Here is a 24,238-nt window from a genome sequence, read left to right on the forward strand (position 1 = left end):
ATGATCTAAAAAAGATTTTCTTTATATTTTGAAAATAAATTAGATAAAATTAATGTGTAAATAATGATTTAAAAAAAAAAAGAAATTAAAACGAAAACATAACGTGTTTGGGTTGGATGTGGATGTGAAAAGACTAAAGGCACCAATGAGAGAGGAAGCAGCGAGGTTGGCGGGTAAAGGGGCCGAAGAAGTAATTCGTGAAGTTGGAGCCCATGTTTGCAATTTAGGGTTCATGGATTGGATGGAAGAATGAAGGTGGCTTAAAAGTTCATCAAAATTCAGAAGCACATGGGGGAGAGGAGTTGGGGATGGTGTGGTGGTAAATTTAAAAAAAAAAAAAAAAGGGGAAAAAAAAAAGAAAAAGAAAAAAAGTGTAGTTTGACATTCATTGATTTAAAAGCGTTTAATCAAAAGAAATTAAAGAGAATTATGGGAGATTGGATTAGAGTGAGAGGAGACTGTTGGTTATTTGTTCCTGAATTTGCTTTTTCCTATAATTTCTTCCTTCTTTTCTCATCATTTATTATTCTTTTATTATCGTTATTGTTATTCGATGATGATAATTCTTCTATACTGCTTTTCTGTTCCTTGACTATTACGGTATTTAGGTTAAGTAGGGAAAAGGGAATTCGTAATTCCATTGTTTCGCCCTTTTCAATTTTGTTTTGGAAGAGTGTTTTTGGTTTTTTTTGATTCTAGGGTTTGCCTGTTCTCTTCCTTCGATCTTCATCTTCCAATTCCATGGAAGCTGCTGCCTCGGACGGCGAAAATCACAACCACAATAATGATGATATTAACAAAATTAGTAACTCAAGGGAGGGTCTTAGCAAGCCCAAGCGCCAGATGAAGACTCCCTTCCAGCTTGAAACCCTCGAGAAGGCCTATGCTTGTTCGTTCACAAAAGCTTTCCTTTTTTTTTTTTTCTTCTTATTCTTCTTCTTCTTCTTCTTCTTTCAATTTTGAGAATTTGTTTTTAACTTCTGGTGTTTTGATTTTGTTATGTTTGGTTGATTTGATCAGTGGACACGTACCCATCAGAGTCGACAAGGGCTGAACTGTCGGAGAAATTGGGGCTTACCGATCGGCAATTGCAGATGTGGTTTTGTCACAGGAGGTTGAAGGACAAGAAGGAACCGGCGAAGAAACCCCGGAAGGTGATGGCACCGGCGTTGCCTGATTCTCCCATTGACGAATTGAGAGTAGTGGCCGAGCCGGGAAGTGATTACGCTTCGGGGTCGGGCTCGGGTTCGAGTCCATTTGGTGATGTTGGGTTGCGTAATGTGGTACCTAGAAGTGTTGGAGATGATATGCCAATGATGAGAAGGTATTATGAACCTTCACGGTCTGTTATGGAACTTAGAGCTATTGCTTGCGTCGAATCGCAGTTAGGAGAGCCATTGAGGGAGGACGGACCTATTCTTGGGATTGAATTTGATTCATTACCACCTGATGCTTTCGGAGCACCTATAGGTATGGCTGATTTTTGTTTATTTATATTATTCTATTGTTATTAAACCGTTCTTCTTAAAACTTTCTACTACATGTATATGGACATTTTATTTTTTTATTTTAGAAATGAGTTTATTGATGTTTATATGTATATAAAGAGGACAAAAGCTCTAGAAAAGCCAAAGGAGTTACTTAAAGAACTTCATTTGGCATTAATCATTGATCGGAGTGTACTGTTTATGATATTGCAGCATGTTTAGCTGCTCTTGCAATAGATGTAGCCTTTCTGATGTTGTGGTAAGTCAAATATCAGTTTGATAAGCAATGAGAACGGAGCACCCGAACATGAAAGTTGAATTGCAAATAGGAGGTTTTGATCGTCGACTTACTTAATGTTATCCAAGAATTTGGTTTAATTGGGAGGCTGTGAACGTGGCTTAGTTTAAGTTCTACAAGAATTTTATGAGAGGAGCCTCATTGATCCCCAATGAACCCCTTGTTTTTTTTTTTTTAGTTCAACGATATGCTGGTGAAATATTTGAACCTCTAAACTTTGCTCATGTCCTAAGAAGTTAGACTTCTTATTTGAAGGTTTTTCGGCTGATTAGTTTAGTTACTGGCATTTATAGGATCGAGCCAAGAGATTGAGGGTGGTGTGAGGGGCCATTGTGCCAAACCCAGTTAAAAAGATCAGTGCTATTTTGGCTTACTGGTTTCAGTGTTTTCCTTTAGCTCCTTCTTCTTGTGGTATAAGGTTATTGTGACTGTGAGTATCACTGGCTTGCTAGTGGGACTCCAAGGTGATGTGAAGTGGAACTCTCGGAACAATTAGTTTTTCAAACGGTCTTTCTTTGTTAGATGGGTTGTTTGTCTGTTTGTTTCTCTCTCCTATTTCTTCTTTTCTTGGATAGGAATCATTTGTGGCGGCTTTATCCTTTTTTGTGTTTGGTGTGAGGGGCCTTACAGGAAAGCTCTTGGTGTTAGCTTGGTCCCTATCGCAAAATATAAGAAAAAGATGAAAAGTGTTTAAATTAGTTAAAAGCACTTCTCTCTGGACATAATGTGATGTAAAGGGTATCCTTATTGACCTTAGTTGTTTTCAAACTTGTATACAGACTACCATCTGATGCTGTAAAGTTGATTTGTGGTTTTCATTTATTTGAACAGAAAATTTTCCATAATTTTTTTTCTTTAATGGATAATAACTGCTCGAGAAGAATTACTTGGTTCATTGTACTTGTTTAGTTATATCTCAAAAATCTATTTGTTCTGCATTAGCCATACTCTGTTATGGTCACATTTCCTCCTAGAATGTTGTTTTGTTATCTTCTTGAGTATGTCAGTATGACTTGATGCTAAACTCCAGCAGTATTCTTGATGACTAGTATTTTGCTGATCATTTTGTTACTTCTTTGGATTACAGTGGCTGAGCAGCAGAAGCGATCTGGCCATTCGTATGGGGAAAAATACGAACAACGGGATGCTAAATCAAATAAAGTTAGTCTATTTTGTTACTTGAATATGGTGCTTTATTGTACTTTAGCATTTCTACCCAATGATGACATGGTGATTCATCGTGATCTAAACCTTTCCTCATTTTTTCTATTCTCTCCATCTCATTTATTTTTAACGCTAGTTTTTTATTTATTTTTATGTATAATGTTTTCTATTGGGCACATCACAAAAAGGGTCCTCACTTCGTTTTTCCTTTGCATTAATCCCCTTGAGAGTTGCTTCAGACTGTCTTTATTCTTTAGAACACATTGACAGTTGAAATATATGTTTTTAGCTCCCCTAATTGCTACCGTAGTGAGCCTCTTTGAATAAAATTTCAGTACATGTGTGTTTGTTTGTGTGTATATATAATATTTGTTAAGAAAAATGAAGGAATACACATGCAAAAACAATTAGTTCACCTCAAAAGAAGCTTAAATACAGAAAACAGAAACAAATATTGTTATTATAAGAAAGGGCTCTTATTTTACCTGGGATTGTTATAAAACTCCATGGTAGTAACATAAACCCAAAGGAAGTGTTGTAGTCCACACGTCCCATAAAATCTCAACCCACTAAATATTATCAAGCTAAATGATCCGCAAGGTGATAGCAATAGAGGCTGTCCTCCACTGGGCTCTTCCTTTCCCCTTAACAGCAGGGTCGGTCCTCCCTCCTAAACAGCAAGTAAAACACCACCTCCAAACAACTAGACAGGAAATCGTTATAGAAGGTGCAATGAGATGATTGTAATGAATTTTAAATACAATCTGATCATTCTCAAACACAGATGTTACATTTAGTTAATATATTTACTATGGAAAAAGATTTCACATATGCTGTCTAATTCTATTGGTTTATCATGTTGAAATGGATTGAATTCTCATGCAGGTGACTGCAAGGGGATTCACAGAATATCCATTTATGCCAGACCAATCTAATATTAGAGCTGATGCCTATGGTCCAGTTGCCCAATCACATTATCCAGATTCATTAGTTGAGGTTACAGCAGCCAGGACACCGTATTTGCTTGGTCATGAACAGCCGAACAGGAGCCACAATTACCATGGTCAGGTCTCAAGGGTTCGTCTTCTGTCTCAACAGGAGAAACAGGCAGTTACAATTCCATCTCCTGCTGAAGATAGCACGTGTGTCCCTCCAAGGGATTCTTTTGCAAGTATCAGAATGAATTCTCAGTTTACTGAACACCCAATTGTTGGACAAGAAAATTATGTGTTGGCTGATGGGCATGTTTTTCCGGAGGACGTCATGATTAGGATGGAAAGGAAACGCAAGGTATTCCCAAGTATTCAAAAGATGNTTTTTTTTTTTTTTTTTTTTTTTTTTTTTGTGTGTGTGTGTGTGAATGTCAATGGAATCATCTTACCTCTTATGGTTTCCTTCTGTAGAGTGAAGAAGCTCGTTTGAACAAAGAAGCTGAAGCCCATGAAATAAAAATGCGGAAAGAGCTTGAGAAACAAGATATTTTGAGGAAAAAGGTTCTTATTTTCTCATTTATTATTTAAATTATTCAAATTAATTATGTTGTAATTTTATTTTATAATTAAAAACTATGTTTACAGTATGTACGTTGTTTTACTGAGAAAAATGGAAAGAAACTTCTCTTACAGAAAAACAATTATTTATTTTTCTGGTAGAGTGAAGAACGAATGAGGAGAGAAATGGAAAAGCAAGATCGCGAAAGAAGGAGAGAAGAGGAGAAGTTACTGCGAGAAAAGCAGCGGGAAGAGGAGAGATTGAAGCGTGAGGAAAGACGTGAACATGAACGGAAGGAGAAGTTTCTGCAGAGGGAGTATTTAAGGGTAGGTTAAGAAGGTTTAAATGTTTGTCTCTCATTAGCTGCTGGGTTCTTACAGAAATTACTAAAATAGGTAATAAGTGCTCATTGCTCACCATCATTATTATAACTGTAGGCTGAAAAGAGGAGGCAAAAAGAAGCTCTTCGCAAAGAAAAGGAAGCAGTGAGACGCCAAGCTGCTATTGAGAAGGCTACTGCTCGTAGGATTGCCCGTGAGTCTATGGAGCTTATTGAGGATGAACAGCTTGAACTGATGGAGCTGGCTGCTGCAAATAAAGGATTCTCCTCCATATTAAGTCTTGATCATGACACTTTGCAGAATCTTGAATCATTCCAAGGTTTGCATCGTTTTGAATAGCCACCCATTTAAGAAACTAATATCTTTTTATATAACTCAAATATTGTAAGATTATGTAGTACTTGGTAGTCAGGCTTGTGAGCTCAATGTCGTTGCTTGTTTGCCAGTTCAATTCCATCTCCCTCCATTTCTTTGTATCTCCAAATGAGTGAAGTATATATATATATTCATAGCCCAATTAATTTGTATTTTTGAAACTGGCATACCAATTAGTTCATCGAAATGACAAATCAGATTACTCCAGTTACATATGTACAGAACAAATCATGTACCAAACTAATAAAGGTCATGTAAATAATAAATGGCTTAGAGAAAATGAGTTCAATCTATGTTGTCACCTACTTAGGATTTAATATGATAAGACGGTTGTCTCGTGAGAATAGTTGATGTGCGCGCAAGCGTCCATGAACACTCTCATATATATAAAAGAAAAAATGTAACTTCTGTTCTTATGATAAGATGCTTTTAGGACTCTTGTTCTCGGTTGACTTGGCTATTTTCTTAATATCATTATTGTCACTATTATCATTATTGTTATTACTATTTTATAGATTTCTGAACCTTACAATAAGCTGTTGACATATTATTTTTCAGATTATCTAGGTGCTTTTCCACCCAAGTCTGTGCAATTGAAAAAACCTTTCGGCATTCAGCCTTGGATCAATTCAGAGGAGAACATTGGCAACCTTCTCATGGTACATCTCAAAATCTCCTTCTTTGTATAATTTAATGAGCCTTTTAAGAGGCATGGTAGTGTCGTTGCCTCATGATGGTTTTTTATTTTTGAACTGTTGGAGGTTATTATTTCTACACCCATGCTTTTGTAAATGCACTTCCATGTTTTTTAGAATATGAATTTTTTGGGTCATTTACTTGTATGTATGCATTAAATTTAAAAGTTACTTGTTTACTGTTAAATGCAACCTTATTCTCTTAAAATACAAGATTGTAATGTTGCACAATTTTTCTTTTAGAAAGTTTTCGAGTGTTGTATCTTCATCAAATTCCCAATAATTTATCTGGGATTAAGGATGTAATTTGATTTCACATTGTGCATTGAGAATATGTCTGTTATTTCCAAAATGCTGTCGGCTCCCTGCTAGCACTTTGAGTCTTTTGGTTCTGTGCTTCAAGCAACTTGTAGTTCATGTTGCATCAATTAACTTCATCTTATAGCCTTTTTTTTCTGCCAAGTGGCAATTGCAAAAACTTGTCAAGTTTTGATGCTGAAACATCTTTCTGAGAGGAGAAATGGACACCTAAATATCTTGTGTTTGTTTTTCAGGTATGGAGATTTTTCATTACATTCTCTGATGTTCTTGAGCTATGGCCCTTTACCCTTGACGAGTTTGTGCAAGCTCTTCATGACTATGTAAGCCACCCATGTGGACATTTTCTCCCTAATCAAATCTTTTCAAGTTTGCTTCCTACCCATTTTGACACCTTTCTTAAATCAATCCTAGGATTCAAGATTACTGGGCGAGATTCACATTTGTCTTCTGAGTCTGATTGTAAAAGATATCGAAGATGTTGCAAGAACACCTTCTGCTGGATTGGGAATAAACCAGAATGGTATTGCCAACTCGGGAGGTGGACATCCTCAGATTGTCGAAGGGGTAATCACTTTGAATAATATAAATTATTTGTCTATTCCAAGATGGTTCTTTCTGTATCTTATTCAGAACCATCTGCCATTTATTTTATTGTATCAGGCATATGCGTGGGGATTTGACATTTGCAACTGGCAGAAACATTTAAACCTATTAACATGGCCAGAAATATTTAGACAACTAGCACTATCAGCTGGATTTGGACCTCAGTTGAAGAAGAGGGGTTTGGCATGGTCTGAAATGCGTAGCAACGATGAGGTCTATTTTTTAATTCTTTTGCAATGGGAATTTTTTCTATGTAATAGAACTCTCTAATTTCTGTTCTTCATTACCAGAAAATTTGTTGTCCCTAAGTAGAAATGTCAACTAGCAAGTAGGGAGATGCTACTGTAGATAGTGAAGGGGCTATTCTGTTTAACTGTTAATACTAAAAAAATCTTTGATCGATCATTTGCATCAGCTACATATTCTGGATTCCAAGGCAATGTTTGTTCATAGATATCCGTCTTCCCAAATTATTATAAATATGGACCTTCCTTTAGTACTTGGAAGAATTTTCCTTTTCATATTCAAATGGGACCTTTTCAACTGTCAATTTTTATTTATTTATTTATTTATTTCTTATTGAGTTAGTCTTGATTTGTAGGCTAAATGTGGTGAGGATGTAGTTTCTACTCTCCGCAATGGTTCAGCAGCTGAAAATGCATTTGCTATCATGCAAGAGAAAGGTTTGCTAGCTCCTCGGAGATCTAGGCATCGGCTAACTCCTGGAACTGTCAAATTTGCTGCATTTCATGTCCTTTCACTAGAAGGAAGTGAGGGGTTAACAGTACTAGAACTTGCTGAGAAGATACAGGTGAGCCTGATATTTCTGTTGATTGAGAATTTTTATAAAATACTTTTTTATGCTGTCTGGTTTTAACAAGAAATCTTACGCATAAGTCATTTATATAGAGATCTGGACTTAGAGATCTGTCTACAAGCAAGACACCAGAGGCTTCCATTTCTGTTGCTTTGACAAGGGATACGAAGCTTTTTGAAAGAATTGCTCCTTCCACATATCGTGTGCGAGCTCCTTATAGGAAGGATCCAGATGATGCCGAGGAAATACTTTCAGTAGCCAGAAAGAAAATTCAGGTATTCCAAAATGGGTTTTTGGTTGGAGAAGATGCAGATGATGTTGAAAGAGACGAAGAATCTGAATGTGACGATGTTGATGAAGATCCTGAAGTTGATGATATGGCGACAACAGCTTTGGTGAATGAAAATGTTAGCAAAGGAGATGCTAACTTAGGAGTTGACAATGAGAATGTATGCCATGATATTGCTGGAAATCTACAAAATGCAGTTGCCAAAGATATACCGTCGTTCCCCCTAAGTGGCTCCAAGGACACAAAATATTTAAACATACCCACAGAGCAGTATGCTGCCATTGATGAGACTAATATTAGTGATCTTGATCAAGACAATATGGAGATTGATGAAAGCAAGGAAGGTGAATCATGGATTCAAGGACTTACAGAAGGTGAATATCATGATCTTAGTGTTGAGGAGCGCTTGAATGCCCTTATTGCCTTGACCAGCATTGCAAATGAAGGAAACTCTATTCGCCTTGTTCTTGAGGTAGATGTTACTTCCAATTTGATATATGGAACTTCTTCATGATAGTTATTAAATGTTTTAGATTCTTTATTTTATTGGAGGATTTTAATTCCAATTATAATGATTATATAGGATCGTTTGGAAGCTGCCAATGCTGTTAAGAAGCAAATGTTGGCAGAGGCTCAGATTGATAAATCTCGTCTAAAAGAAGAGATCATTACTAAATCTGATTTTCCAATTCACATTGTGAGCAAGGTGGAAACTGAACACAATGGTTCCACTATGGAGGGTGGGCAAAGCCCTTTTCCTGTTACCGAAAAGAAGAACGATGAAACAACCCCAAGCACTGTAGAAAACCTTGGTAATGTTTCTAATGAGAGGGCTACTTTAGTGCCAGATCTTTTCCCAGGCTCAGATAATTTTTTGGCTCAGCAATGTGGACATGCTTCAAAGAGGTCACGTTCACAGTTAAAATCTTATATTGCCCACAAAGCTGAAGAAATGTACACATACAGATCTTTGCCTCTTGGTCGAGATCGTAGGCATAATCGATACTGGCAATTTGTTGCATCCTCTTCAAGCAATGATCCTGGTTCTGGTAGAATCTTTGTTGAAATGTATGATGGAAAGTGGAGGCTTATTGATTCTGAAGAGGTAGACTTATTGATTTTGTGGTGTTTGGTCAATCTTATATAAGATCCTGCCTGTCTTAGTTGCTTTGATCCTTCTTTTTTAGCATTAGATTAATTAATACTAGAATGTGTCATTAGAGGAAGAGGAAGAAGAACTTGGCAGTTACTTTGTGAAACTTGTTAATACTTACGCATATGCTTTAGAATTTTCTCATGTAAGATGTTTGTTATCCTTACAATTGTTTAACCTATTTCATCTCTCAAACGGCTGATTTTTTTGGACCAACCCTTTGTGTCCTTTGTGTTTAGATTCTGACATCCATCTTTTTACCTTTGCCCATTAATTGTTCTCTCTTATTTGTAGGACTTTGATGCTCTTTCAATGGCTTTGGACACACGCGGGGTTAGAGAATCACACCTACGCATAATGTTGCAAATGATAGAGACGTCATTTAAGGAAAATGTTCGAAGGAGTCTGCAGTGTGCCAACGTGATGGTTCAAAGTGGAATTGCACCTAAACATGAAAACGATGAATTGAGTTCTAGTCCTGATTGCAACACTGGTTTTAACAGCCCTGGCAGTACCATTTGCGGTTTAAATTTGGATACAGTGGTAACATCATCTTCATTCAGAATTGAGCTTGGGAGAAATGAAAACGAAAAGAATGCTGCATTTAGAAGGTATCAAGACTTGCAAAGGTGGATGTTAAGAGAGTTCTTTAGCACATCAACATTATGTGCCATGAAATTTGGAGAAAAAAGGTGCATATCGCTGCTGGACATTTGTGATTCCTGTCTGTGCTTGTTTGAGTCCCAACATTCTCACTGTCCTTCGTGCCATCAAACTTTTGGCACTAGTGAGAATGATATTAATTTTCTCGAACATAAACGTCACTGTGAGATGGAAAGGATGTCTAACCCTTTGGATGTACACATGTTGGATGCATCTCTTCCCCTCAAAAGTAGGTTGCTCAAGGCCCTCTTAGCTTTCATTGAGGTGAGCAGCAGTAACCATTAAAGCCATATTCAACATAATTCCTATTTCATTTTTAGATTTGAGGGCTAATGCCTGCAATTTTGGCTGCCTTTACCTCTTTCGGCACTTGTATATCATTAGGACTTACTTTTTCACAGGTACATGTTCCGTCAGAAGCTTTTCAATCGTTCTGGACAGAGCATAGGAAAGATTGGGGTGTCAGGATGAAATTATCACCATCTATTGAGGAGCTTCTACAGGTAATTCTGCACCTTCTCAACCCTTGATCTTCAAAACTACTGGTTATCTGTTACTTCCATAAACCCCCATCATCCTAAATCTGGGTTGCTTGTGCATGATCGAATATCTTCCTCTACTACTCCCAAAGTAATTTAAGTAATTTGTTACCACGTGCTTGAACCAACAGGAACTTGTGTTAACGTTTCTAAGTTTTCTTTTCGACATCAGTCGGATGCTTGAAATTAATGGTTGATGGACTTTGCAAGCTTATGCTTAATTTGGTGCTGTTTGGCAGCAGAAAGAAAATGGCCATATTATGATGCTGCCAAATGGAGGAAATATTTAAATTCTAGTAACATATTTAACATGCACAGTTCAATGTGCATCCCTGACGGGTTCCTGTGTCTAATCATTTGCTCAATCTTGTATTTTGTATTTGAATTTTGGATCTGTTCATATCAAATCTGCTAATCGTTTCTAGTTTTTCTGCTTTCATGATTCTTCCAATGGATGAAGCTTTAACTGCTATCTCCTGTTATTGAATCTTACAGATATTAACCCTGTTTGAAAGTGCGGTTAAGCGAGACTTTCTAAAATCAGACTTTACTACAACAGACGAGCACCTGGGCTCATGTTCCGTCTCTGGGACTGTTATGCATGACCCATCCGATATTGGGTCTGTTCCTACATTACCCTGGATTCCACGGACTAGTGCAGCTGTTGCTTTGAGGCTTTGTGAGGTAGATGCATCAATTTATTACATCGGGTGTGAGAAACCAGAGCCTGACCAGGATAAGGAAGTCGGAGAACATATAGTAAGTTACTTTTTCTCTTATTGCTTTCTTATTGCAGTATAATAGGGGATGTATCATGAAATAAGTTGATACAATGTTTGCTTTGTTCTTAGTCGGAACATATGCCTTGTTGCCATTAATGTGTATTATCCTTCCAAACTAATTTACTTGTCTCTGTGCAGAACTTTTCCAACAGATATGTCCAGGTTAAGAATGAGGAGCGGACTAAACTAAACGACTTGGATTATGATGATCTAATGAAGAACGAAAACTCAGCCAATCCAAAAGGTTTTAGGACCAGCAACAAACGCAGTCGAGGGAGTCGAGATTATGGACGCCGCAAAAAGTGGCAGAGAAAAGTTAACGGATCTAGATCTGGCCAAGTCCGGCAAAATGTCAAGAGTAACGAGAAGATGAATCAAGGACAGAGGGAGCTGGGACAAGGAACGCAAGTTATGGGCATACGGGGCCGCCGTACGGTAAGGAAGAGACGGGCTGAGAAGAGCATTCCAGATGAAGGACTGCTGGGGCTAATGCCTAGTAGTAGTACTCATAACATAGATGAATCCCCAAAAGATTATCTTGGGGAATGGGAGGATGAAAAAATGGATAGATTCATGGATATGGAAGATGAAGAGGAGAACGTGATGGAAGATAAAGAGAACGTTATGGAAGATGAAGAGAATGAAGAGAATGAAGAGAATGAAGAGAATGAAGAGAATGAAGAGAATGTGAACAACAACGTGGAAGCAATGGAGTCGGAAGAGGATGGGCAGGGAGTTGTTGGGTATGAGGAAGGGGGTTGGGAATTTGGGTTTGAAGGCACCTCCAACTCCAATAGATGGAACAATGGTGATTTAGAGATGGGTAGCGATGAGGACGCGGATTTATCAGAGGACTACAATGGCACTGAAGAGGGGGGAAACGATGATATAGAGGAGGAGTTAGATGTTGATGATACCAGCGAGGAGTCGGATTGTTCACCAAATAGGAGGAGGATAGTAGGCAACAACAATGGTGGTGCAGAATCCGCTGTCTCAGACGACGACTATAGTGATTAAATAACAAAATATCAGACCACCACCTTGAGAAGCTGCGTAATTTTGAGATACCCTTCACTACCGGCTGAATTTGTGTACAGGGGAACAAAATAGCAGTTTCCCCCACCCAACCCAAATATCAATTTCTAGTCTTAGATCCCCCCATGTCTGCCATTTACCTCCTAGATCATCATCATCATCCCTAGTCTAAGTCTAATTTATTGGTCGAAAATGTATCATTCCTCTTAGAGTAGTGTTATTTGATAATAAAAATTTGTAAAGATATAGTTGCTACAGGTGGGGGGGAAACGGGAATCCTTCGTCTCTCTTGATTACTCTGTAGAATTGTCCAAATTTCACAGGACTCCCCTGTTTTAAAAGGGGTATTCTCTTTGTTCATCAACTCTTCAACAAGAACCGACTACAGAATTTCATCATACTAAAAATTACCTACAACTATTGTTCAAATATACGAAAACATACACAAATTGACAACTTAACAAGCTCAAATTCAGCTTTCATGCAAGAGTATCCACATTTATTGTTTCTTCTATTGCCACACCTCGAGACAGTGAAGCCTCGAGTAAAGCAATGTAAAAACAGATTTGCATTGCGATTACAGAGACCCTCATACGATACTAAATTCTTACAAGAGTACGGCACGCGACACAGTCTTAAGACACCAGAAGTTTCTTAATCCCAGATTTCTGCTCTGAAGTCAAGTATGTGGGGAATTTGATGTCGAACTTGATCTTCAAGTTTCCTCTTTTGGAGGGGTCCTTCGGTATTGGCATGCCCTCCTTTGGAACAACCTCCACATAGTCTGGATGAATGACATTGTTAATAGGGATGGTTAGGCTCCTTCCATCTAGTGTGGTGACATGGGCTGTGTAACCTGTTAGAGCTTCAGCAAGAGAGATTTTCCTTGTGACGACTAGGTCATTTCCGTCCCTTGTGAATGTGCTGTGTGGCTTTTCATCTATAACGAAAACCAGGTCTGCTGGAATCATGTTTGGTTGCTCGTTCCCTCTCTCTGGGAATGTTATTTTTGTGCCCTTTTTCCAACCAGGCTTGATTTCTATTGTTAGAATCTCTTCCACAGGCAATGTCTTCCTGCAATATGAAGTACAACGAGGAGTTATTCATTAAGTTGCTTCCTCTCAAAACCTCAAGAAAAACAAGCAAATAATGGAAATGAAGTGGACATACCCACTAACATCAGCTATTTCTCTGGAGATTTTCATCTTCTTGGTGGTGCCTTTGTAGAGATCTTCAAGGCTACAGGGCAGTCTCCTTTCAATTGGAGCAGCTTTTCGCGGACCTTGGCTCATCGGCTGGCCATCACCGAATGAAGCGAACATATCATCCCCAAACACGCCGCCACCAAATGGCCTCGAACCGCCCCTCATGCCCATGCCACTGCCGCCACTGCCGCCGCCGCCGCCGCCCATTCCTCCAAATGGGGTCGAAAATCCAAAGAACTCGGCAAAAATGTCATTGGCATTTCTAGGGTTGAATCTGAACATCGTTGGCCCATCCCCAGTCTGGAAGAACGATGCACCGCCTGGACCTCCGGCGCCCGGAGGTGGTACCTGACCTTTCAAACCTTCTTCACCATATTGATCGTAAATTGCTTTCTTCTGCGGATCACTCAAAACCTGCCACAAGTTTCAATAAAATCCATAATTGAATCCAAGCATTCGAAACATCGAAAAGAACCATTACTAATTCCTAAAACACACGGAGAAATCCGTTTGTTCGACTAAAAAAACCCTCAGAACCAAAAGAAAACGAAAACCGAAAAACCGAAACGATGAATTCGATCGCAAAGTAACTAATTCCCACAAAAGAAAGATCGATCGAAACGGTAGGGTTTACCTCATAAGCCTCAGAGATCTGCTTAAACTTGGACTCGGCCTCTTTCTTATTGTTGGGATTCTTATCGGGATGCCATTTCATGGCAAGTTTCCTATAAGCCTTCTTCAAATCATCATCTGAGGCGCTCTTGTCTACCTGCAAAATCTTGTAATAATCTACACCCATGTATGTGTATCTTCTCAACCTCCTAGTTGTTGTTGCTCAAAATCTGCACAAAAAAAAAATTCGAAGCTAGAATTGGAATCTTGTACACACTTTACAGAGAGCTAATTGCGATTCGGAAAATTGGAGTGCCGAAAAAAGGCGTCGGGGCATAGAAAAGGATGAGTCCGGAAGAACCACAGAGATCCAGAAGGCCGTGGAAGCTTCCAGATGGTTCTCTGGATGATTCATTTAGAAGGCAAGGCCAGGCACGTGACTGAATATTCATTTTCTCTCTTATCAACTTTCATAACTGTTTTTGTTAATTTAGTTTGGTTTATTAACAATAAACCATCATCGTGGAACATTAATTTTATCCACCTAAGCCCAAGCCCAAGCCCAATGGACTAGAAACTAAGCCATTAGGCCCAAACAACAAAAGGCTCATAGGCCCAATTATAAATTGGGCCCAACAAGGCCCATGTCTATCTCTCTCTCTCTCTCAAATCCTTTTTCAGATAATGTTCATGCTTGTTCCAGTGAAAAAGATTATGGAAGACGCACCGTGGACCGAAAAGCTTGAAGCCCTAACGCATATTCTGGTGTGCCCCACCACCGCTCCGCCGCTTGCGTCTCAGTTCTTCATCGCCACCAAGATCCCCTGCTACCTGAATTGGGACTACCCGCCGCTCCTCTGCTCCAAACCTTCTATTTTCCCCTTCCCCTCTCTTCACCTTCAATGGGGCTTCTCTCTGTTCCTGAAAAGACTCTCCCGATTGGGGCTCCCCATGACCTCTTGGCGATCCAAATGCCCTTATCAACTCCCCCCGCCGTTGCTTCTCGCTCAAGGCGTCGACGCCGCGCAGTGGGACGATGAACAGAGGAGAAAGTACGTGAGAATGAGGCTGAGAAGAAAGCGTCTGGGCAGCGATGTTAATCCCTTAATCCCAATTATGATTCCCAATATGTTGCTGTTTTGTCTTCTGCTATGGAACCCATTGTCTTCCACTCATTATTAATCCAACTCTTAAATTATATGAAATTGTAAAATGAACACAAATTTAAGGTTCTCATTGGATCCTCTTTGTTTTATGATTTTTATCTTTACTTTATCTTTATTTTATTTTATTGTTTCCCTTTATTCTTTATTTCTTTTATTGTAAGAAATAAAATAAATAAAAACTACTCTTCCGCTAATCACGCTCACTGAATCTCACTTACTCCAAGAAAAAAACATAAATAGTCAACTTAAAATTAAATAAATAAAAAGAAAAAACCTAGAATTTCTTTTTGAAAGGGTTTTAAGTTTGGTCAAGCAATAGAGCTTTATCTTTAATAAAAATACAACCTTTAGACCTTTTTTTAATTTATTTTTTATACTTCCTCTTTATTCTTAATTTCTTTTTTACTGCCTTCTTTTTACTTACTTACTGCCCACCTTTTACCCTTCTGAACTCTTCAATTCGGTTTTTATATTAGGTTTGAAATTATTGGAGGGTAGGAGGGTAGGTTAATAGAAAAAATATATATTCTTTTTTTTTTTTTGCGACATTTAATTCTAGAAGACTAACACTCGTACAATTTGTGTTTGATAAAAATAGGCAAGGTAGCATGAGCATGCAGTCATTGGCAATACACCTAGACAAACATGATCATGACATCTTACTTTTAAATTTGTTTTAAAAAATCTCACTGTTCTCATTCTTTAAAACCTACTTCTCAAAACAAGGTCAGAAATTTGAACATGCATTGTTCGGACATAGGCAATACGAATGTAAATTGATTTGATTCACTCGATATTGGAAGTGAGTGATGCACACTAACAAAATCTACTATAAAAANAAAAAAAAAAAAAAAAAAAAAAAAAAAGTGCGATTGTGACAGAGGCATCTTACGTTCTTCTTAAGGGGAGAACGAACGAACGAACGAACGAAGAAAAGCTTGAATTGAAGGGCACATGAGGGTTGCAGTAAATGCCATTATTTAGTTTTTGTCCCACCCACTCCCACAATCCCCACATGATTGTCCTACTCCTTCATGTCCACAGATTTCCTTTTTGTATCCCATTCATCATTTATGGATATTTAATCTCATCCCAACTTATTTACCAATATAATTATTAACCATTTACAAATGACACGTAATTAGAAACATCATGAAAATGGTAACTAAAACAGCGACTTTTTCAAGTTCTCATAAAAGCGTAGGGTCCACCAATATCAAAATTCGCTCCAACCCACTTGCACTCTAATGAGTAAAGAAGAGAGAAGGCCTATAAGAACAAAACGCGACCCATCCACCTCTCCTTCACTATACAACACAGTTCCACAACGCAACACAACTCCTCCTTTCAATCAATCCATGGCGAAACTCATTTCTACCCTCCTTCTCGCTCTTCTGTTCTTCCAAGTTCATGCAAGGGAAAGCCATTTCTTCAGCAAAGTACCCAACAATGGCGGCACCTTCTACACCAAAGAAACCCAAATCCCCAACAAGGCCGAGGATCCTTTGACAAACCCACAAAAAACTAGCGGCACCCCACAAGACCAAGACAAAGACCAAGACCAAGACCCCAACTTCCTCCCTCAAACCCAAGACAACAACTACGGCCTCTACGGCCATGAATCCGGCCAGCTCCCTCCAAATTCCGACGACAATTTCTCCGGTGACCGCCCGGACGACAATAAATACAGAAGAAACGACGCCGTTCCTTACAAATCCGAGTCAGAGGAGTACGACGACAACGACAATTTCCAAAACAGCAACACGAAGCCGTACGAGAATTCGTTTTATTACAACAAGGATCTTTACGACAACGGACGACAAAGCTTCCGCAACACCCGCCTTTCGCGAAATGATTACACTACAACTCCTTTATACAACCAGGAAAAGTACCACGGCGACGACGACAACAACAACTTCTACTACAACAACAACAATGCCAACAATGTGGTACGACAAGGGATGAGCGACACGAGATTCATGGAGAATGGAAAGTACTATTATGACCTCGACACGGAGCCTCACCATTACAGCAGGTCCCGGGGCTATTTCCGTAACAACAACAACAACAATGGGAACACATACGAGTACGGTAATTCCATGGGAAGGTATCAGAATCAGAATGATGAGGCAGAATTCCAGGAGGAACTCGATGAGTTCGTGCCATAAATTTCAACCCACTGCTTAATTAAGTGAAAAATATCTTTATTTTGCTTTATTTACTTCATATTTAATTGTGCTCTGTTCAAAAAACCATGAATCTCACCACTCCACCATAGATTAAAGCATATATCTTTAATGTGCGCTTATTACTTATAAATATAAATATATCTTTTTTAAGTCATATGATGGGATGAATATATTTGCTAGCAATGAGCTTAGACTGTTACAATATTAATGGCTAAAATAGTGTACCATAAATGAGTAGATAAGGTGAGATATCCGTGACTCTATTTTGGAGCTTATCAAGGACCTGCCGGTTGATATATACTCGAGGAATGGTAACAACAACGACAGATGGGAGTGTTGTGAATCATTGTCGCTAAGTGACAAAGCCCCCATTTTCAAATTTAAATCTGGGAAAAGAAAATCCAAATCCAGTCGGTCTCATGAGGTTGTAAGAAGATGGGTAGGGGAGTGATGAATTCAATGGGGCCGTCGGACAGCTACGCCGGTGGTCCATTATGGCCAGTAGGGAAGATGGGAACACCCACAAAGAATTGCACTTCTTTGTTTCTTCTGGTTGTTGTAGTTGTCATTGTCATTTTGTATTTGTCAGTCGTATTTGTAACCCTATGACTCAAAATTGCTAGTAAATTTAAAGTTTTTATTTATTTATTTATTTATTTATTTATTAAGAAAAGAGGTTCAAAATAGAGGTGGGTGGGGGTGTGATTGGGGAGTGTCGCCGTGAATGACGGATTTGGACTCACTTCTTTTTTTCTTTCTTTTTTAAAGCTGAGCCACGAATACGGTGCGAAAAAACGAACCAAGCGGCTCGCTTTTGGGTTTTGTGGGGCTTTCGTGGGTGTGAAATTTAATAAATGAAACCTGACGCAGTCTATACAACTTTTATAAAGTCTATAATTTATTGTCTTCGTTTTGAAATAAATTCCAACAATATTATTCACTCCCACCATTTAATTTCCCCAAACTAAAAACACCACACAAACAATAATAATAATAATTACAATACAAGTTCTTATCGAAATTATATCTAATAAACTAAGAAGTTGTTAAGCATTATTGTAGTATCGGTTGAATATTATATGAGCTCACGTCTTCGAGTTTTGACCAATTATATTGAAAAACATAGCTTTAGTGACGAATACGCGTTTATTATTACTCTAAGTTCAGCTAAGAGTGAGTGGTTGTCAAACGAGCACGGTTCGAAAATAATTGACTCATGTTCCTCTTTTTTAAGTTCAAATTTTCAAATTTTCACATCATCAGCACCAATTCAGTAATAACAAACTATAAGTATCGTTATTTTGCCACTAAAAAATGATGTTGCATGCATGCAGCATGCATTGTGACATGTTTGATTGATGTTGAGACGTAACCGAATGATAATTAATGCAAGCATGTGGCTGATTTAGATATATAGTTATGGATTGAGCTAGCAAAGACCTAATTTCATGTCAGCCAAGGTTTGAGCTCTCAATGTTATCCATTTTAGCTATGTACCATTCACTTATGCCTTAGTCAATAATTACTATAATAATATGGGTTAGGTAATGGTTGGCCTAATTATTGTCCTAATGTGACCTAATAGGATATGTTTAGGTAGGGTTATATAAATTATTTTATTACCCCCACAAAAGATATAATTACAAGAAGCCACATTTAATTTTGCACAAAAAAACTGAATTAAATTTAAATGGGATTCAGAAATAAATAAATGAAGAGTTGGTGGATTATAATGTGTAATGGCGGAGCCACGAGATGGCGTGTAATTGAAGAGACAATAATTAGATGGGTGTGTGCAATTTCAGGCGTTGCCGACATAGCTCATTAGAAGAAGATATCGCCCGATTCAATTTCATTCAATTCATTATTTACTTTTGTGTAATAATTACTGCCAATGCCCACTGACATTCAAAATCAGCCCACTTTCTTTTATTTTTTGCAAATGTGGCCTCGAAGATCAATTGATTAGCTTGGTTGCTTACTTTTTGGGCGAGGTTCTTGGCCTGTGGTTGGCTGTGGGCTTAGTTGCTCTGACCCAATTGTGTGTTTGGTCAAGAAAGACATGGTCGGCTTCCACCCAACAATCGTGTTGGGCTTTGCTCGCTTACTTTCTTTTTAACCAATGTCTTCAAATTTGTGAGGATTTCTATATGGGGTCTTTTCATTCCATCCACGAGCTTGTTCGTGCAGCTATCGTGTGAGATCTCACATCGGTTGAAGAAGAGAACAAAGCATTTCTTATAAGGGTGTGGCAACCTCTCCCTGTTAAACTCGTTTTAAAATCGTGAGATTGACGACGATATGTAATGAGTTAAAGCGGATAATACCTCTTAACACAGTGGGTTTGGATTGTTACAAATGGTATCAGAGTAAAACGTGAGGCGGTAAGCCAGCAAGGACATTGGGTCCCTAAAGGGTGGGTTGGAGAGGAAACGAAATGTTCCCTCTCATTGATGATGCACTCGGTATTCAAGAAGGTGGGTTGAAGAGGGAACAAACCATCCAGATGTATCTCTAGGGAGAATTTTGGCACTAAAGCCAAAAATTTATTAAAATAATTTAAATGAAGATGGATCCGAGGGTTTAATAGTAATTAGAGACGAGTCATCCAAATATTTGCGCCATTGGATCAGAGTGATCTGATCTCATAGGTTCTGAAGTATGTTCGTACGGTACGAGCGCATACACAAGAATACCTAAAAGCCGAAGTAAAGGGCTAAAACCTCAAGAAAACCCCAACGAAGAATTTCCGAATTCCTTTGCTAAATCCCTAAAGCATGTCCTCCGCCGCTGCCATGGCTGCTAGATCAGCCTTCAGATCAACCCTAGCCCGAGCCACTATCTCCCGCAGACTTACCAATGGTGCCAAAGTGAAATCACCCGCATCTCCGTTCAGCATCCCCAAGCAGAATCCACTCTCCCAGTCCCCTCGCATTTTGAGGTAAATTTTCGATGAAACTTCTTTGGTATTTCGAATTTTGTTATGTGTCTGATGGATTTTTATCTTGAAGATCTCCTGTTGAAATGAGTTGCTGTGTGGAATCGTTGCTTCCTTACCACTCTGCTACTGCCTCTGCATTGCTTACGTCTATGCTTTCCGTCTCTCGTCGTAGCTACGGTTGGACTTCTGAAGGTACTTTCATGCTCTTATCGCTGAATTTTTCTATGTAAACATCTGAATTGCTTGTTCGTTCGTTTTTTTTAATTGAGTTTTCCCTCTTGTCCTGTTGAGCTTTAGCTTTGGGTTGGTGATTCTACCTTTTTTAATGGCTAGGTTCTTATGGTTCCCTTATCCCTAATCCAAGGTGGTGGGGGGTTATATCTTAGGTGCATTCAAAATGTGGTTGAGCAGTAAATGTTCATTGAGAATTTGAAAGAACAATTTTGTTCGTGTGGCTGGAGAATTTTTAATTTTCATTTTCGTCAACCCATCTTTTAGTCTCTTGCGCGATGAAAGAGTGCACATTGCTTTTCCTTTTGTAGGACAAGACGAGACTATTTGAGGTCTCAGCATGAACGGTGGAATGACTGGATTTATTTTTGTTGTCGACTTTTTGGAAATTGTGGTAAAATATTTCTCGAGTGGATTGTGTTAGAAAACCATTCTTTTGTGGTGAATCCGAGCTCAGAGATTCAACCTTTTGTTCCTATGACTTTATGGAGTTAGTGGTCAGATTGATGGCTGATGAAATTCCAAATAAATCATTGAATTCAGATCTTGTTATTTTGAATCTTTAAGTGGAAAATTTTATTTGTATCCTATTTGTCCATTGGATCCTTAGGGCTTAGACCAATATGATATTCTGGTTCCATGTTTATAGTCTAAGAATTAGAATTCACTTGCTATGTTTTATGCCTTTCTTCTCTCAATGCTCTATGGTCTAAGAATTAGAGCTCAATCTTGTTTATTTTATTGGGATCTTGAATTAATATTAGACCATAGTAATTAGTCAGCTTTGTGACGGAAGTCAGGTTACCTTTGAATTTTCTTTTTCGTTTTGTGTTCATTGATGGCATTAATTTTAGTAATATGACAAGGGTGATATTGATTTCTTTTACCACTCAGATTGCAATGATGATGTATGATGAATGTCGGATGGTTCGAGCACTTGCGCTCTAAAGACAAGATGCTGAAATAAAGTCATGTATTGCTAGTTTTTTCGTGTGCAAGTAGTTCAGTGACATTGGGTTTTATAGCTATAGGAAGAAACAAACTCATAACTGAGTTCACGTAGGTTGATATTCATGTTGGTGAGGCATAATTTTGTTATATTCACCATTCCTAATGACAGTTCACATCCTTGAGTTATCCTTGCTGTATAACTGTTCTTTCTCTTGAAACTTTGGGGACTTTACTTGAGTTCGTATCCTTCGAATGTTACTTTCTATAAAATGGTGTTATTACATCATTGTCACCCTGAAAAGTGAAACTTCTACATTTGCTTTTATGTTGTAGATTCTTGAATGATGAATGCTACCACTGAGCAGGACTTACCTAAGGTAATGAATTCTAGGTTAGCGTCCCCTCCTGCAACTAAAAGATTATTATGAAGAATCATACTGACATTAACATCAAAATTTTAGTGTGGCATGCACGAAATGGATCCAATAGATTACAGAGTGCAGTTGAAATGAGTCCTAGTGCTAGGAGAGTGCAAGGGGAATAGTTTATGGGGTTTGTAAACATATAGAAGGTCCTATGCTGGTACTTCTTGAAAGAAAATTTTATGTAGTGATTTACAAATGAATTTAGTTCTCCCTAACTGTTCCTATGACTGATCCCTTCGGGGCATTACTTTTCATGATGGTCTTCCTTCTTGAAATCTCATATCCCATCTAAATTTGCTATCAGCCTCCCTTCAGCTCCGCCTCCATCTTCAATCACATTTTCTAAAATAGGTTTCAGATATGCAATCTCTAGAATGTAACCTTGCATCCATCATCAATCTTTTGCGCCTTTATGTATCTAACTCCACGTGTTTCTTTCTCTAGGATCGTGAGAGATTGCTCATTGCTGAACTTGGCTAAGCGACTTGCTGTGTGATTCTTTACTGTTTACTTGACTTAGAAGTCCTAGGGGGGTGGACACCTTTACAATTTCGAAGCTGGAGAATAATAATATACATGTTTGTTAATCATGATGTTTTAGCCATAAAAATTGAACTTTAGATGAGTCGGTTACAGTTTTTAGACAATGTTTATAATCGACATTTCCCCTTTTCTTTTTTTGTATTGTAGATGGATGATTACTGTCTGTTGAGATGCGGTGCATCGATCATAGTTTCGAGAATTTGAATGGAGACTGTAAGATTTTTTTTTACTAAGATGATGATACGTGATTTGTGATTTAAGATTTCCATCTGTAGAATTATGTTTTTATGATTACCTGCAAGTAACAGTAAGTAATTTCCTTATATTTTTTCCCCTTTCACCCTTTTTGTTCCAACGAGAGCAAAACCTCCCTCCATGTTCATAGGAAAGGGAGGGTGTGTACTAGATTCTTGGTGTGAATTCATGGTAGCATTTTAGGTGAACTCATTTAGATATTAACTTCTATTTTGAGTATTTAAGACCTAAAAATATATGATTGTAGAAACTTGGTCATGATGATTTCTTGTTTGCAAAAAATAGAAAATATATATGGCTTTGTTTTATTTTTATTTTTTTCCAACAATATATATATATATATATATATTAGTTCATAATTACATCTGCCTATTTTAAAACAATAATTAAACTTTGAAGTATTTTCAGGTTTCTTTTAAAGGAAAATGATTTTCCAACCCTGAAACGCCGATTTCCCGTTTTAGAAATTCTCTCTGAATATCAGTACCTCGCTTTTTCAATAATTTATTATTTTATTATTATTATTATTATTATTATTATTATTATTATTATTATTATTATTATTATTATTATTATGATGCTCCCATAACTGAGTACTCGAAAAAGAAAAAACAAATCCTTTTCTCTTCTGTCCAATTGGAATCTCTTGGTTGATATCATCATTGTAACCTTTTGGCTTCCATAATTTTATTTCTTTCATTTACGTTCTCTTTTTAATAGGTTTATTTATTTATTTATTTTTTCTCGAGTTCCACATCCTATAAAAAGTTGTTTCATATTAATTTTTATCCTTATAGTACTTGGTTTCTATACTTCATTTTCTTTTCTAAATTGAAAGGGAAAAAATACACATGAAAGAACAGACGGAGAGCATTAGAGATGTTCGTGATTTGTTAGCGAAAAAATAAAGATAAATAAGTAATTTAATTGTTTTTAAGTTCAAAATATACATATTAAGAAAATCAATAATTTGAAATGTTGTAAATTAAAAAAAANAAAAAAAAAAGAAGAAGGGAAATTAAGCATATTTATATAGGGGTAAAAAAGATGGATTAGAAAGAAAAGAAAGAAAAAAAAGGAAAGAAAATGCGGAAAAATGTGAACCACGAAAAGGAGGAAAAGAAAAGAAAAGAAAAAAAGAAGTGGCGAAATTGGCTCTCGCATGGCGATGGAAAGCTGAGGCATTACCCATCTCTGTGTGTCCACCCAAATGCCTTCTACTTTCAGAAACTCCCATCTTCAAACTTCCAACTCCAATCTTCTAACTTCAATCTAATCTCTCCAAAACCTCAAATCCATTCATTCATTCATTCAATTCCTCTCCCCTCTCTCTCTGGCTACTTCCGCCTCTCCTCCATTCCTCACTTCTCTTTCTTCTTTCCACCTACTCGGGAAGCCACTCTCGTCTGTTTTCCCCCCACCTCTGATCGAGATTAAAACTCTATCTTCCACTTTCGTCTCCTTCGTTCCCAGGAATGGATTCCGATTTCTGGACCTCCCGCCTCGCCGCCGCCAAACGCCAGTATATGTTGCAGCAGCAGCATCATCATCATCATCATCAAACCTCCAACTTAGGTTTAGCAACCCTTCCGTTTTCATTTTCTCATCTACCTTTTTTTTGTTTTGTTTTTTTTTTTTTTTTTTTTTTTTTTTTTTTTTTTTTTTTT

At 37.8% G+C, this 24,238-nt stretch overlaps 5 protein-coding genes across 17 annotated transcripts in view; 4 read left to right on the forward strand and 1 right to left on the reverse strand.

The window, feature by feature from the left end:
• Nucleotides 1–152: 152 nt before the first annotated feature.
• LOC111803826 (homeobox-DDT domain protein RLT1-like) lies at nucleotides 153–12,411 on the forward strand. Its single transcript, XM_023688407.1, has 18 exons — nucleotides 153–889; nucleotides 1,021–1,470; nucleotides 2,873–2,946; nucleotides 3,835–4,239; nucleotides 4,353–4,442; nucleotides 4,602–4,766; nucleotides 4,878–5,100; nucleotides 5,715–5,815; nucleotides 6,406–6,492; nucleotides 6,584–6,736; nucleotides 6,833–6,988; nucleotides 7,377–7,586; nucleotides 7,685–8,353; nucleotides 8,465–8,986; nucleotides 9,329–9,961; nucleotides 10,099–10,200; nucleotides 10,732–10,995; nucleotides 11,157–12,411. The coding sequence occupies exons 1-18, from the start codon at nucleotides 742–744 to the stop codon at nucleotides 12,033–12,035; spliced, it is 5,331 nt and encodes a 1,776-aa protein (XP_023544175.1). The 5' UTR covers nucleotides 153–741; the 3' UTR covers nucleotides 12,036–12,411.
• Nucleotides 12,412–12,516: 105 nt separating this feature from the next.
• Nucleotides 12,517–15,041, reverse strand: LOC111803827 (dnaJ protein homolog 1-like). Of its 2 annotated transcripts, XM_023688409.1 has the most exons (4): nucleotides 14,598–15,041; nucleotides 13,893–14,100; nucleotides 13,224–13,672; nucleotides 12,517–13,127 (listed from the first exon to the last, which is right to left on the reverse strand). In XM_023688409.1, the coding sequence occupies exons 2-4, from the start codon at nucleotides 14,055–14,057 to the stop codon at nucleotides 12,689–12,691; spliced, it is 1,053 nt and encodes a 350-aa protein (XP_023544177.1). In that variant the 5' UTR covers nucleotides 14,058–14,100; nucleotides 14,598–15,041; the 3' UTR covers nucleotides 12,517–12,688. The 2 variants fall into 2 exon arrangements, with proteins under 2 accessions (XP_023544177.1, XP_023544176.1); XM_023688408.1 differs by lacking the exon at nucleotides 14,598–15,041 and having other exon boundaries at nucleotides 13,893–14,291.
• A 1,288-nt stretch (nucleotides 15,042–16,329) lies between these two features.
• Nucleotides 16,330–17,379, forward strand: LOC111803103 (protein E6-like). Its single transcript, XM_023687376.1, has one exon. The coding sequence runs from the start codon at nucleotides 16,395–16,397 to the stop codon at nucleotides 17,202–17,204; it is 810 nt and encodes a 269-aa protein (XP_023543144.1). The 5' UTR covers nucleotides 16,330–16,394; the 3' UTR covers nucleotides 17,205–17,379.
• Nucleotides 17,380–19,877: 2,498 nt separating this feature from the next.
• LOC111803050 (protein NUCLEAR FUSION DEFECTIVE 6, chloroplastic/mitochondrial-like) lies at nucleotides 19,878–22,641 on the forward strand. 11 transcript variants are annotated; one of them, XR_002816336.1, is made up of 5 exons: nucleotides 19,878–20,166; nucleotides 20,237–20,358; nucleotides 20,709–20,791; nucleotides 21,682–21,739; nucleotides 22,464–22,641. XR_002816336.1 is itself a non-coding variant. In XM_023687309.1 (4 exons), exons 1-3 carry the CDS (start codon nucleotides 20,003–20,005, stop codon nucleotides 21,687–21,689), a joined length of 294 nt encoding a protein of 97 aa, XP_023543077.1. In that variant the 5' UTR covers nucleotides 19,878–20,002; the 3' UTR covers nucleotides 21,690–21,725; nucleotides 22,464–22,641. The 11 variants fall into 11 exon arrangements, 7 of the variants coding, with proteins under 7 accessions (XP_023543077.1, XP_023543075.1, XP_023543078.1 ...); XR_002816337.1 differs by having other exon boundaries at nucleotides 21,682–21,725; XR_002816335.1 differs by having other exon boundaries at nucleotides 21,682–21,725; nucleotides 22,218–22,639.
• A 1,010-nt stretch (nucleotides 22,642–23,651) lies between these two features.
• The window catches only part of LOC111803626 (protein DEHYDRATION-INDUCED 19 homolog 4-like), a 2,970-nt gene continuing 2,383 nt past the window's right edge, over nucleotides 23,652–24,238 (forward strand). The window contains exon 1 of one of the 2 annotated variants that reach the window (XM_023688126.1): nucleotides 23,652–24,146. In XM_023688126.1, the coding sequence (XP_023543894.1) occupies nucleotides 24,047–24,146 (100 nt within the window). In that variant the 5' untranslated portion in view covers nucleotides 23,652–24,046. The remainder of the gene's footprint in view (nucleotides 24,147–24,238) is intronic. The other variant, XM_023688125.1, reaches the window with a different exon arrangement.

Source organism: Cucurbita pepo, chromosome LG10, assembly GCF_002806865.2.
Source record: "Cucurbita pepo subsp. pepo cultivar mu-cu-16 chromosome LG10, ASM280686v2, whole genome shotgun sequence".
NCBI classification, from domain to species: domain Eukaryota; kingdom Viridiplantae; phylum Streptophyta; class Magnoliopsida; order Cucurbitales; family Cucurbitaceae; genus Cucurbita; species Cucurbita pepo.

Bases quoted from the DNA above. Each gene is read 5' to 3' on its own strand.
- LOC111803826 (XM_023688407.1), top strand. From the start codon at position 742: ATGGAAGCTGCTGCCTCGGACGGCGAAAATCACAACCACAATAATGAT. The intron at 7,587-7,684 runs GTGAGCCTGATA...TCATTTATATAG, and splicing joins AACTTGCTGAGAAGATACAG to AGATCTGGACTTAGAGATCT. The intron at 10,201-10,731 runs GTAATTCTGCAC...TGAATCTTACAG, and splicing joins CTATTGAGGAGCTTCTACAG to ATATTAACCCTGTTTGAAAG.
- LOC111803827 (XM_023688409.1), bottom strand. From the start codon at position 14,057: ATGGGTGTAGATTATTACAAGATTTTGCAGGTAGACAAGAGCGCCTCA. The intron at 13,673-13,892 runs GTAAACCCTACC...AACTTGTGGCAG, and splicing joins AGATCTCTGAGGCTTATGAG to GTTTTGAGTGATCCGCAGAA. The intron at 13,128-13,223 runs GTATGTCCACTT...TTCATATTGCAG, and splicing joins GAAATAGCTGATGTTAGTGG to GAAGACATTGCCTGTGGAAG.
- LOC111803103 (XM_023687376.1), top strand. From the start codon at position 16,395: ATGGCGAAACTCATTTCTACCCTCCTTCTCGCTCTTCTGTTCTTCCAA.
- LOC111803050 (XM_023687303.1), top strand. From the start codon at position 20,003: ATGTCCTCCGCCGCTGCCATGGCTGCTAGATCAGCCTTCAGATCAACC. The intron at 20,167-20,236 runs GTAAATTTTCGA...TTTATCTTGAAG, and splicing joins CAGTCCCCTCGCATTTTGAG to ATCTCCTGTTGAAATGAGTT. The intron at 20,359-20,499 runs GTACTTTCATGC...TTTAATGGCTAG, and splicing joins CTACGGTTGGACTTCTGAAG to GTTCTTATGGTTCCCTTATC.